This window comes from Capsicum annuum, chromosome 2 (assembly GCF_002878395.1).
Source record: "Capsicum annuum cultivar UCD-10X-F1 chromosome 2, UCD10Xv1.1, whole genome shotgun sequence".
In the NCBI taxonomy this organism is placed as follows: domain Eukaryota; kingdom Viridiplantae; phylum Streptophyta; class Magnoliopsida; order Solanales; family Solanaceae; genus Capsicum; species Capsicum annuum.
The window spans coordinates 132,699,836-132,713,577 of record NC_061112.1 but is presented as its reverse complement, the minus strand read 5'-3'; the positions used below and the strand labels follow the sequence as shown (position 1 = coordinate 132,713,577).

At 31.7% G+C, this 13,742-nt stretch overlaps 1 protein-coding gene across 5 annotated transcripts; it reads right to left on the bottom strand.

Moving 5' to 3' along the window:
• Positions 1–3,177: 3,177 nt before the first annotated feature.
• On the bottom strand, positions 3,178–7,547 carry LOC107859512 (G-type lectin S-receptor-like serine/threonine-protein kinase B120). 5 transcript variants are annotated; one of them, XM_016704553.2, is made up of 8 exons: positions 5,712–7,540; positions 5,497–5,609; positions 5,293–5,400; positions 4,745–4,953; positions 4,357–4,567; positions 4,035–4,272; positions 3,794–3,944; positions 3,178–3,714 (listed from the first exon to the last, which is right to left on the bottom strand). In XM_016704553.2, exons 1-8 carry the CDS (start codon positions 5,726–5,728, stop codon positions 3,424–3,426), a joined length of 1,338 nt encoding a protein of 445 aa, XP_016560039.2. In that variant the 5' UTR covers positions 5,729–7,540; the 3' UTR covers positions 3,178–3,423. The 5 variants fall into 5 exon arrangements, 2 of the variants coding, with proteins under 2 accessions (XP_016560039.2, XP_016560037.2); XM_016704551.2 differs by having other exon boundaries at positions 5,497–7,539; XR_007052394.1 differs by lacking the exons at positions 3,178–3,714; positions 3,794–3,944; positions 4,035–4,272 and having other exon boundaries at positions 4,427–4,874; positions 5,732–7,547.
• Positions 7,548–13,742: the final 6,195 nt, after the last annotated feature.

Sequence of the window (13,742 nt, the reverse complement as noted above, 5' to 3'; positions counted from 1 at the left end):
TTTCACAATCTATTATATGTACATATATATATAATACTATTTATGTTACCTGATGATTTAGAGCAACAACATATTATATATATATTATAGCCAAATACTTGAAAAGCATCAAGGAAATGACGTACAAAACAGATAGACTAAGGTGTGACACTATTTTCTTGGACTCTCCAAAACACAGATGCACTCATGTCGGGTCCTCCAAAAATGCACTACTTTTGGAGGATCCGGCAGGCACCTTGCATCGTTTTTTAAGAGTCCGAGCAACATAACATGTGCACAAAACATTCTTAGGGTGTACAGTGTAGATAACCCTGGGTGAGATGAGGTGTTAGCTTCATGAAACATTAACCCTTTGTGGGTTGGTTTTATTGTGAATGTCAAGGGAGTCAATTACCCATGTATAGGCTTACATTTGATTCCAGAATTAAACTGAAAATGTCCAATTCTTCACATACCAGGTTTTAAGCTTTGCAGATGATTTTCTCTTGTTTGCTATTCTGTTAAGAAGTTGCATGATTGCTTCCTCCTTTTTTCTATCGCATCTGGGCTACAAGCTAATCCATCCAAAAGTGCTGCTTATTTGGAGGAGCATATTAAAACTGAAATCTTGCAGATACTTGATTGTTCTTACCGATAGCTTCCTTTTAAATATTTAGGGTCCCTATAGACACAAAGAAGCTAACCATGACACAATGGCAACCCCTCATTGAGAAGATAGTGTTGGGTTCAAAGTGTGAATGGAAAATGGAGAGAAAAATGAAGGGAAGGAGACACTGATTTGGAAAGTGTACTCCCAAAATTGGAAAGTTCATTAAGTCTCTCACATTGGTGGGAGAAGAAAACTTTGGAGTGTTTATAATAACGAACACTTGCTCCACATGATAAGTGAGGCAAGAAAATAGAGATGCCTCGCGCCGTTGTCGTTGTCTCTCGGCTATGCAATAAATTTTTTTTTTCTTTTTCTTTTTCCTGCAGTGTTTCAAACCTCCATTTATACATGCATGCAGAATTCAAAATAGTGTTTCGAACTGATGCAATACTTCATCGAACTGGTGCCACTGTTTCGTGAACTGGTATGCCTGTTCAGGAAAAGACATGTTCTTTGGATGAACGGACATGAATTTCCAGAAAAAGAGACACCATTTAATTGAACCAATGCCACCTTTTCAAAGAGGCATGTTATGGATATATAAACCTGCTTTCATTCATAGGTTTAGATATGAGAAATTTTCAGAATACAAAATTCTTCCTGACTTCAAAATTACGCTGGGTGATCAATAAAAACGTTCTGTGCGTTCGAAGATATTCCAGTTGTTTGAGGTACCGCTACAATTGGTTAGTTTGGCCATTTTATCTTGGGAGGAAAATTCTGCAACCTCGGTACAGTGAGGGGAATTATTTCCTTAAGGAAAGTCCGTGAATTCAGGCGACTTGGCCATTTCTATTTTCATCTTTATTTCTAAAATTCAAATACACCTCTTAGAAAGATCACTTGATCTTGTGTTGAGCATATTTACTGCACTTCATTGTGTTCTTGTTTTTAAACATAGAACTAAAGTTAAAGTTGTTGTTCCACATATACAGATTTTGCGTACCCGTAGAAGGAAATAACAGATAGTAGTTAAAATATCCTCTTGGGCTGAAAAAAAGAAGCAGCTTTCCTTTGCTGGAAGATTTCAACTGGTACAGATAGTGTTATTTGGGATTCGAGCATATTAGGCCCAATTATTCACTTTACTGTTGAAAGTTATGAAATTGACTGACGCCTATTATAGAACGCCAGAAGCTACATGTGGTCTTGTGTTATTGAAGGCTTTGTTTGCTTGGGATAGGATGTCTCTACCTAATCTGTTGGAGTCCCAATCTTACTAATATGCAGATATTGAACAAAGCGGCTATTGCAAAGATATACTGGGACAGTTGGCTCATAAAAAGGATACCTAATCTGTTGATGGTCTCAATGTTACTCATGCATACTACGTCAAAGGACAGAGGATAGGTAATATGACCGACCATACCTCAGCAATCAAGTTGGATGATAAGAAAGATCCTGGGAGCTAGATCCATAATCAGTCAAGTCATAAACCTCTAAAAGAGCAGAAGGATTTAATCAAGCAAATTTATCTGCAGCTACTTGATGATTTCCCAGAGGTAGAGTGGAAATGTTTGATGTTTCATAATGCTGCTAGACCTAAGCCATATTCACAATATCGTTGCAGTGTCGAGGGAAGCTACTGGAACTGGATGTTTATAGACTTGCTAAGTTGGGGATTTCAGTGAATACAACCTGCGGACTTTTCTGAAGCCAACTCTGAAACAAGTGATCATTCATTTGGCGAATGAAAGTTCTCTACGGATTTACGGGCCAGACTTCTAACCTTAATATAGATACAACCTACTGTCCACTCTACAAGGATACAACATTTCAACTGGTTCATTAAATTGTCTTCGAAAGGTGTGGCAAGAGACAATACAAACCTTGCTAGGGAAGTTGTTTGCATATGCAATATCAGAGCCACTGGTGATCTGAGAGACCGGTTACAGAAGCTTTACTTTTAGTTTTAGTAGCTCTTTACTTTAACTGTGATGCCATATACAGGAGCTAAGTTAATAGCCTTATGTAGGACAAAGAGATGTTTTGCAATGAGAATAGCTAGCTGAGGATAGCTATGCTATGTGCTGTAATTTCTTCACTTGGTGTAATGAAAATGTTTACTTACCAAAAAAGGAATGATGTGAAAACATTGCCTGCTAGCAGTGTGCCTTCCCTGCCCTTGAAACTCTGAAAATAACTTCTAGAGATGTGGAGACACAAGTTCATGCAACTATGCATTAGAAACTATAGTGCTGTCAGTTGTGTTAGCCTGTAAGGGCAGTTAATGGAAGCCCATCGACTTTCAGAAAAGTTTGATATTCGTCACAGTTCATGTTTTCTTTAACAGTCTATGCTGTGTTCATCAATGCTCTAACAACAACAAAGGATAATCCTGCTAGCCACAATAATCAAATTTTCAGTTTTTTATTGATTTAGAGGATAGCAATTTGGTTGTGGAATTTGTCAATAATGAGGTATTTAACTATTATTAGTCTGTTAAGTTGTTTTTCAAAAAATTATGGATACAAAAATACAAACGTGTAAGTAATCTTTTGAAAGATTTTAAATTTGGATAATTTTGATTCATAACAAGATCATGAGCTAACTATGTATCAAATACAACAATGATATTATGATCATCAGACAAGAGCACTGTTGTCTCAATATTTCTGTGATGAGGAGCTGTCAACGTAAGATCAACTAGTTCGATGAAATCTATCAAAACATAATGCGTTGAATCATAGAAGATTGCTTCATACTTTGGGAAGTAATGACAACTACATACATTTGAGCAACAGATAACACTAATGCACAATCATATCAGACAACTAACGAACATCAGGTGCTGTAATTGTCACCTCATTGATCGAAGATGATGTGATTTCTGTAATAATCGAGTCTGAGTTAGGGGTAATGAAGGGCTGCTTCGGGGAGGGAACCGTTGCTTCAATACGTAGCATGTACAGAATTGTTGACATGGTTGGTCTGTCTGCTGCATTGAGTTGCAAACACAATAGTCCTACTAGAATGCAACGCAGTGCTTCCTCACTGGAACAAGAATCAACTATTGATGAATCTACCAGCTCAAACGCCTTACCATCATTCCACAACTCCCAGGCCTGAAGCAGCAGTTTGTTTAACAAATAACTTCGATTGTCAAGTCAATGATAGATTCAATGTTTGTATCTTAAAACTTACCCGTCTTATCAAATTTGGAGGGGAATCACTAGTATAAGAGACCGTGTTCTTTGTGCCACTAATGATCTCCAATAATATAACACCAAAGCTAAAGACATCAGATTTTATGGAGAAGAGACCAGCTCGAGCATATTCAGGTGACATATAGGCACTGCATAGGAAAGGACAATAATGAGTATTCAGAGTATTTGTAAATGGTAAGGATGTGATGGGAAGTCCCTTTTAGTATTTGCTTGCTTACTATGTTCTAACGACTCGATTAGTCTTATCTTCATTTTGATTTCCACTAAATATTCTAGCAGTACCAAAATCTGATATCTTGGGGTTCATATCTTCATCTAAAAGAATGTTGCTAGCTTTCAGATCACGGTGTATTATTCTTAATCTTGAGTCCTGATGAAGATAGAGTATCCCTCTGGCTATTCCAATAATGATTTCATACCGCTTTTTCCAATCAAGCAACGACTTCCTGCTCTCATCTAGGTTGTTCAAACCAAATTTATCTAGTAAGCACCATTTAGGAGGAAAGGGTAAACACAAAATCAGATAATAAGTTATCATACCGAATATGAAATAGTCTAGACTTTTGTTTGGCATATATTCGTAGATCAACATTTTCTCCTCGTCTTCTACACAGCAGCCAAGGAACCTAACAAGATTTCTATGTTGAAGTTTAGCAATGAGAAGGGCCTCAGTTTTGAACTCACTGATACCTTGCTGTGATTGAGTTGATAGCCTTTTCACAGCTATTTTCTGCCCATCTAGCAATTGACCCTGGAAATTTCAATGCAATTAATCACACCTTTAAACACAAGTATGGAGAAGATTTAAATTTAAACCAGTACGCTACCTGGTCACCTCAAGAGGGACTTTTCCCCATTTTCTTTGGGAGTGAGCAGATTGATGCAGTTATTCAGGTTATCAATACATTTTCTTATGCAGTAACAATACCTTAAAAACAGACCCGAAACCTCCTTCTCCAACCTTATTGTGAGGGGAAAAATTGTCCGTCACAGCTTTCAGCTCACGTAATTTAAAGAACTTCAGTTCAACGGCACATTTCTTTTGTTGTCCTTTATTACTGGAAGTTCCAGGTTTTGACAAATCAGTTGCTGACTCAAAAAGTAAAATTTCTCTGAACTTTTTCTTTCCCAAAATCCCTGAAGTAACGCAGTATAAATAGGAAATTTATAGATGAGTTTAGAAGAAGCGGAACACTAGCATTTTTAAATTTTATCTACGCATGATTCTGAGAATATAGTTTCCTTTCCATGACTAATTAAATCAAAAGGTTACATTTTGATTGACCTCTTTCAGTCATGCCATGTAGAAGTGAAACTTAAGTTATTCAACCTGCTACTAGCAAAAATAAGAACGTGACACGAAAACAACTTAGTTTCCAGCAGAAAATTAATGCATCACGAAGGATTAGGATTGTTAACAAGCAAACACTATGTTCATAAAGCACAGAGATAACTGCTAGAAAGAAAAGAATGTACCTTTTTCCTTGAGCTTTGTTCTCCATAGAAAATAACAGCATGTACCACAGAGAAAAATTGCAGAAGTGATGGATGCTGCTAGTCCTACCAGTAGTGGTTTCTTCTTTCCTAAACAAAAAGGAAGATCAAGAAAGGAGGAAAATAATATAAATTTGGTTGAAACGGAGCATATTAGAAATGAGATGCCGCTTGGAAGCACCTAACCTTTGTTGGAGCGCTCAGAAAGCTTAATGTTGAACACTACTTGACGTGAATTATTAGGTATTCTTGACAGATCGATCAGATCGCCATTCCATAATAAGCACTCTCCACTAGTGCTGTAAGAATAAGCATTGCATGAGCAGTCAGATGAACATATATATTCACAGATCTGATCATTTCCTACTTGCATTGATTCAGATGATGCAGGAAGTTTTTACATTTTGCATACAGACATAACCTTTGTTATTGTTGTCACACTGCAGCGGAATTTTCCTCACACACCCACCCGAATAGTCATTAATATCCCAATCTAACTTTAACTTCGGTTCATAACCTTGTAAACATTCACAGGGTGGATCGGCATTCATGTCGCAAATTCCAAAAGCACCACAATGATTTATTCGGTCACAATTATCAGTAGGTCCAGACCACACTACCTGCCAATTTTGATGGTCTTTAGACCAGAACCATTGCTTCATCGACCCATTAAATTCTAGGACAATTCGAGAAATGTCAAATTCACCAAAGACATTGTAAGTAATGTATTTACCATCTTCAGCTGCATTATAACTGAAGTTGAATAAATTCTTATAACGATTTTGTTGTGCTAGAATAGCAAACCCTCCTTCATTCCACGGCTCAGACCTCCACCATTGCTCCTGGAGGTTACGCTGAACAACTAACTCTCCATTTTGATTCGGTCCTAATTGCAAAGAGTAGCTTCCTGAAGCCGGATCATTCAAATTCCTCCAAGAAGTAAGTTTCTGGAGTGTGTTCGTGGTCTTATCAAATCCAATCATCGCACCAGGCAACCATTTATCTGTAGGATAATCAAAGCTCTGCCACTGTGTGTCAATGCCATTTGTCAAACAGAGATTTCCAGAATCAAGAAGTACTGCCCTATTGGCATATGCTGAGGCTGCGGATAAATTAGAATTCCAAACTCTTTGTGTACGTGCATCCAAGAGTTGTAGATTTCCATCGGACAACTCTAAATGAGAATTATTGAACGGAGGACGAATGGGGTTGTCCCTATTTGCTATCCAAACCACGGTTTTGGTCTTTATATTTGAATACCATATACCAATAAAGAGCTTATCAGAAGCACCTGCAGGACTGAAAAAACCCAGTTCAAATTTCCCTTGTTTGGATACTAAAGTATGTCCTAATGAAAAGGAAAGGAGCTGGCCAGGTATCAAGGTGTCTGAAAGAGTATTGTTGCAGCTAACTAAATGGAAACAAGAAAGCAAGAGAACTAATTCAACCAACAACATCTTCACTCCCAAACACCAGTTTTGAAAGAGTTTTTTCTCATTATTAAGTAAAGACGTAGTAAGAAAGTTCCTAGGTGATGGGCAATGAGACTTTGGAGGCAGTCTGATAGAAGACTAACAATAATAACCAGTAAATACAATCAAAGTTACCACTTAATCATATACCTTAGTCCAAATCTTTGAAATTTCTAATAAAGGAAAATATCCAATTGATGAAAAAGATATTAAATTGGTAGTAATGCAATCCTTCCACATAAAAAGACAACATCTTTGACCAACTAATTATAATTCCAGTCATTCCCACTGGATTTACTTGCTTCAGTAAAAGTCCAAAAGGCCACTGGTAACAAATTTCCTGTTTCTAAACCTTGCTAATCGTCAATGGAGCACTTATCCCTGTGAATGAAATGGAATATAGTCTTGATCAATTTTACTGATTCTTAAATTGAAAGTCATATTTCTAGCTACTTCAATGTTTTAGTTCTTTGGAGGTTTGGGTAAAAATGAACGGGGAAAGATGTAAAATGAATGTGATACATCCAATCCGATCCAATTCATCAAACACCACATTCTGTATCTAAAAAGAATGAACGCTATGCTACTACTTAATTGCCAGTTAAGTTAGATGATGGAGTAACACAATTCTTAGGATAGTTAAACACTCAAAAAGGCGAGTCTTGGAGTAACTTGTAAAGTTGTTGTCATGTGATCAAAAAGTCACGAGTTCAAGCCTTAGAAACAACCACTGACAAAAATGTAGGTTGTATACAATACACCCTAGTGGTGAAGCCTTTCCGACCCTGCACATAGCGGGCACTTTAGCACACCGAGCTTTTTTTTATCTTTTTTTTTTTTTTTTTTAAGTAAAACACTCAAGACATGTTAGTTGACAAGAATATATTGAATCTCAAATTTCATTTTGTGTGAAAAATCAGTTTAATCAATACTAATATGCTTTAATCCCAATTAGTTGGAAATAGGGTTATTAACCCTACCGATTCTTTGTAATGTTCACAATATATTTAGTTGACTGTCAATCTATTGCAGTCATCTGCCATTCCACATACATATCAATCAAACAAACCAATTACTATTTCAGAGGTGACAAAATGTAAAAGGGAAAAGAGAATTCTAGAAAGTGGTTGAAAATATACAATGAGATAAACGTGAATTCGGAACTAAAATAAGCCACAAAATAAAAAATACGATTAAAACAGATCACCTATTTAATTAGTAATCAAAATAGTCTAAATGTAATAAATTATTACATTTAATATATTTTTATTAACGATCAACTGATGAAAATGAATAGTAAACACTTTTTGTAAAACGTAATAATTTATTATATTTTACAAAAAAAAAATAATGTGTTATCACATCCATCTTTATATCAAATCATATAGTTTGTAATAAATTATTACGTTTTATAAATAGCGTTTACACTCTACAATAAATTATTACAACTTACATGTGCTTATATCACATCACATTTACTTTTCTCCCTTTTTAATCTAACCCCACGCCACTCCACGTAGCTACCCTCACACCCGATTCAATTTACAAAACAATTTTCAATGGACAATATTCTAAAATTTTAGTGGATGATCCACTGCAAAAAGCACCATTATGTATAAAGTAATTCACCTTAATTAGATTTAGAATGACAATAATTATATATATTTACAAATCACGTGCATTTTATGTTTTGCAAATTGTAATAAGTGATAATAATGCAATATAAATTAAATTTTATTTATTTATTTATTCTGTTTGGCTTTCTAATAGACATCAAAAAAGAACATATCATATTCAAGATGATATACAATTATATTATTACTTTTATATGGAATGAAAAATACAAGTCCTTCAAATAGGATGGCGACGATAACAACAACAATATATTTAGTGTAATCATATAAGTGAAGTCTAGGAAGGGTATAAATACAAACTATGAAAGGTAGAGGGGTTGTTTCCGATAAACCTTAATATTTCCCACAACAATCTATTAAAGAAAACCATACTTCAGTCGAACTTTTATCATCCGATTCAATTTACAAAATAGTGTAAGGGGTTGGGGTGGGGTGCAAGGGGTAGCTACGTGGGGTGGGATGGTGTTAAATTAAAAAGAGGGAAAGTAAATGTGATGTGACATAGGCAGGTGTAAGTTGTAATAATTTATAACTGAGTGCAAACACTGTTTGTAAATTATAATAAATTATTACGTTTTACAAACAGTGTTTGTATAAAGATGGATGTGACAACACACTGCTCTCTTTTTTATTTTTTATGAAAAATATAATAAATTATTACATTTTACAAACACTGCTTGTAAAATGTAATAATTTATTACGTTTTATAAAAAGTGTTTATTATTTATTTTCCTCATTTGAACGTTAATGAAATATATAAAACGTAATAATTTATTACGTTTAACTTATTTTGATAACTAATTAAATAATAATTAGGTTATTTATTTTGATCACTTCTTTTATTTTGTGGGTTATTTTAGTTTCGAGTTGGATAAACGTTGAGGGACCAGTTCCTCCTATGGCCGGTAAGTGATTATTGGAGATCGACTTTCTGAATACATCCATTGACGCAGAAAGTAAACATAACTAAAACCAGGGTGCTTTGCCAAATATATTACGGATTTTAATTTGTCACTATCGATGTAACTGGTGGCAACTATTTCTACGATATTTATTTAAATAATAAAGATAAATATAATAATTAAATTTAATATCTTTTAAAGATATAAAGATGGATATTTAAAAGATGGATAATTTATTTACTAAATTTAATCTTTATCAAAAATATTTTTTGAAAGTGGATCGACATCCATCTACCATCGGTAAATTGCAACGAAATAATACAATGATAAAGACATCAAAATAATACAAGTAAATTTAATTTTACACACAAAAATTTTCTCAAAGTCGTCCGACACTCATCCACCACCTATAAACAATAATAAAATAATACAATAATAGAGATATCAAAATAATACAACTAAACCTACCTTTACATAAAAAAAATCCTCAAAGTCGAGCAACATTTATCTATCACCTGTAAACTGCAAAAAAATAATACGATAAAAGTTGCATCAAAACAATACAGTTAAACTTAAATTTTACACACAAAAATTTCTCAAAGTCGATCTAGATTCATCTACGAACTGTAAACTACCACAAAATAACAAACTAATAGAGATATTACGATAATAGAATTAAACCTAACCTTTACCTAAAAAAAATTTTCAAAGCCGACCCACATTCATCCAGCATCTGTAAATTAAAATTAAAAAATAAGATAATAAAGATATCAAAATAATACAATTAAACTTAACCTTTATACAAGAAATTCTTTTAAGTCAACCGACATTCATCTACGATCTTAAACTATAAAAAAAAAAAAATAGTGATCACAATAAGAAAATCGATTTGTTTGCTAGTTTAACATATATCTTAATATTTATAGAAAAATTTTCTTAATAAAGTCTTATTCTAGGAGTATTTTTTAATTGAACAGTAGAAAGAAAAATATTAATTAATTCTCCTACCATATATTTAGGACTACCATATATTTTAGAAAATCTAGTAGAAAGATAAATATTAATTAATTCTCTAACCATATATTTTAGGAGTTCAATATGTTTTAGAAAGTCTAGTTAATATAATTAAAAATAATAAAGTAATAAATTAAAAAAATAGTGAAAAGATAGTTTTGTGTATTAAAGAGTCTTTTAATGAAGGGTAAAAAGTTCAAATCACTTTTCTAAAGGTCTTCACACTTTTAATATACTAGTTTAGGTGTACGTGCCTCGCGCGCACCTCACTTTAATGAGTTCAAAAGTTACACTAAATAAAAAAATTATTTAAATAATAAAGATGAATACAATAATTAAATTCAATATCTTTTGACTATGTAAAGATGGATACCAAATCTTTATCAAAAAAATTCTCAAAGCCGATCGACATTCATCTACCTCATGTAAATTACAACAAAATAATAAACTAATGAAGATATTAAGACAATACAATTAAATCTAAACTTTACCTAAAAAAAATTGCTCAAAGCTGACCGACATTCATCTACCACCTATAAATTAAAATAAAATAATACAATAATAAAGAAATCAAAACAATATAATTAAATTTAAGATTTATATAAGAAACCCCTCAAAATCAACTGATATTCATTTATGACCAGTAAACTACAACAAAACAATACAATAGTAATCACAAAACTTCGATTTTGATGAAAATAATTCTTGTCTAAGCAAAATTTTAACTCTAATGAAGGACTTGAACCAAAATAAAGAATACACACACACACACACACACACATATATATATATATATATATTATATTGACAAAAAATGTGAAGAAGTTGAGGGATAGAAAATTAAAAATCCGTCAATCTAGACATGCAACCGAATCAAGTTAGATGAGCATCAATCATATTCTCCCAATAGGTAAATTGATTTCTTCTCTAGTGTAACGTGAATCTCAATATTTATAGAAGTATTACCTGAATATAGTCCTATTTTAGGAGTATTTTTTAATTGATCAATGCAAAGGAAAATATTAATTGATTTTCTTTCTATATATTTTAGGGGCAAAATGACCTTTTGGATCCCTGTACTATGTCGGTTTTGTAAATTAGACACTTCTAATTACATGTTTATCATCTGGACCCTTGAACCCATTGAAAAGCAACATTTTACACCATTTAAACGTTGACCTTGCCTATATGGCATTGAAATGGTGACTAGGACAAAGAAAGTGTAGCCACTCGCCTGGGGGTGCGAGTGGGGGGGTCAATTGTTGGCCAATTTTACATTAAAATAATATTAAAATAAAAATAAAAAAGGGTCCTTTTTCTCCTTTCATCTTTTTAAATTTATAAACATATTTAAATTTTTTTAAAAAATATTAAAAGTATTTTTAAAAAATTTAAAATAATTTAAAAATATTTTTAAAAATTTAAAAATAATTTGAAAATATTTTTAAAAATTAAAAAATATATATTTTTTCCCTCCCCACCCCACCCCTACCCCACCCCCATACCCTACCCAGCCTTATCCCACCCCACCCCCACCCCCATCCCCATCCACCCCCTCCCAACACTCTTCCAGCCCCTCCCACCACCTTCACTTTTTATTTTTTATTTTAATTTTTTCTTAATTCAATTCTTTTTATTTATTTTTTTGAATAAAAATTTAAATTTGAAATCTTTTTTTTTGGATTAAAATTTAAATTTTGAATTGAAAGTGAGTGATAGTGAATATAGAAAAAAATTAGTGAATTTCGCTTGAAAAAAATTAAAATTTTTGTGAAATTTTTAAAGATATTCAAGTTTAAAAATCGAAAATTTATTATGTTTGTATATATGAATTTATAGTTAAAAAATTAAATTAGTTGGAGAAGAATTTTAATTATTTCGAATGAATTTGATGTTTAATTTGTGAGCAAAAATAAAAATATTATTATTCAAATTTTTTTATATTTATAATTTTTTATTATTTAATTAAATTAATTTTAATATTTAATTTGTTATTAGCATTTTAAAAATGACTTGAAATTTAATGTAATACTTTTTTTATTTTTTTATATGATCAAATGACGTGGCAGATGAGGCGGGCATGGAGTTGACGTGGGGAGAGTGTGTTACACTCACCAAAAAAGAGTTTAAAATAATGTTTTTTAGTGGGTTCAGGGTTCCAGATGACAAACATGTAAGTAGAAGTATTCAACTTACAAAATCGACATAGTACAAGGGTCTAGAAGGTCATTTATATACTTTAGAAGTCTAGTTAATATAATAAATAATTAAATAATAAATTGAATAAAATAGCAAAAAGATAATTTTGTGTAAAGGAGAGTCTTTTAATGAAGGACAAAAAGTTTAAATCATTTTTCTAAGGGGTTTCACACTATTAATATATTATAGATATAGATTATAGATTATAGATATAGTTATAGATATAGATTATAGATTATAGATTATAGATTATAGATTATAGATTTCTAGTAGAATTTTATATTTATTAATTTTGAGTACAATTAATATATACAACTCTAAGTAAAGATATTTTAATCTTTTGGAAAAACAGAGAAAAGAACATATGGTCTTTTACAAATGGAAAAATTATAAAACGTAGCATACTTAAGATTATAATTAAAATAAATAGCAACACTTTTGTAAAATTATAGTTTATAGCAAGACTAGCATTATTTTACTCATTAACTAAGCAAGTGCATGTTTTACTCTCACGACTTTACACCTTCCTATTTTCACTCCACTATTCTCCCCCTCAAATATAGTCATATCTTTTATCCTTTTTTTTCATCTTATTTTTTTATGATTTTATTTTATTTGTCTTTTTTTATTTTCACTTTATTTTCTCTCTTCTATTTCTCTTCTTTTTTTCTTTTTTTTTTCTTCTTTCTTTTTTTTTCTTTTTCATATTTGAACATAATTATCTTCATAATCGTCAAGATTTCAATATAAAACATCATTACTGTATTTCACTCTCTTATATCTCTACCTTTTTTTTCTTGTTAGTTTTTTTTCATCTTATATTTTTATCATTTTATTTTTTATTTTTATTTATTTTTCTTTTCACTTTATTTTCTCTTTTTTTTTCCTTTCTCATATCCTTTTTTTCTTTTGCTATTTTCGTTTTGTTCTTTTTTTTTCTATTTGATTTTTTTTTCACACTTCTATTTCTCTTTCTTCTTTTTTTTCTTTTTCACTTCTCTTTTTTTTTCTTATTTTTTTATTCTTCTATCTCTAACTTTTATTTTGAAAAGAAAAATATGTATATCACATACACATATTCAAAAAAACATACAAAATACATAGCCATACAGATTTGGATATGTATTTTAGTACAAAATATACATATGTATTTACAAAATATACATATGTATTTACAAAATACATATCATATTCATATTAAACAGTAACAA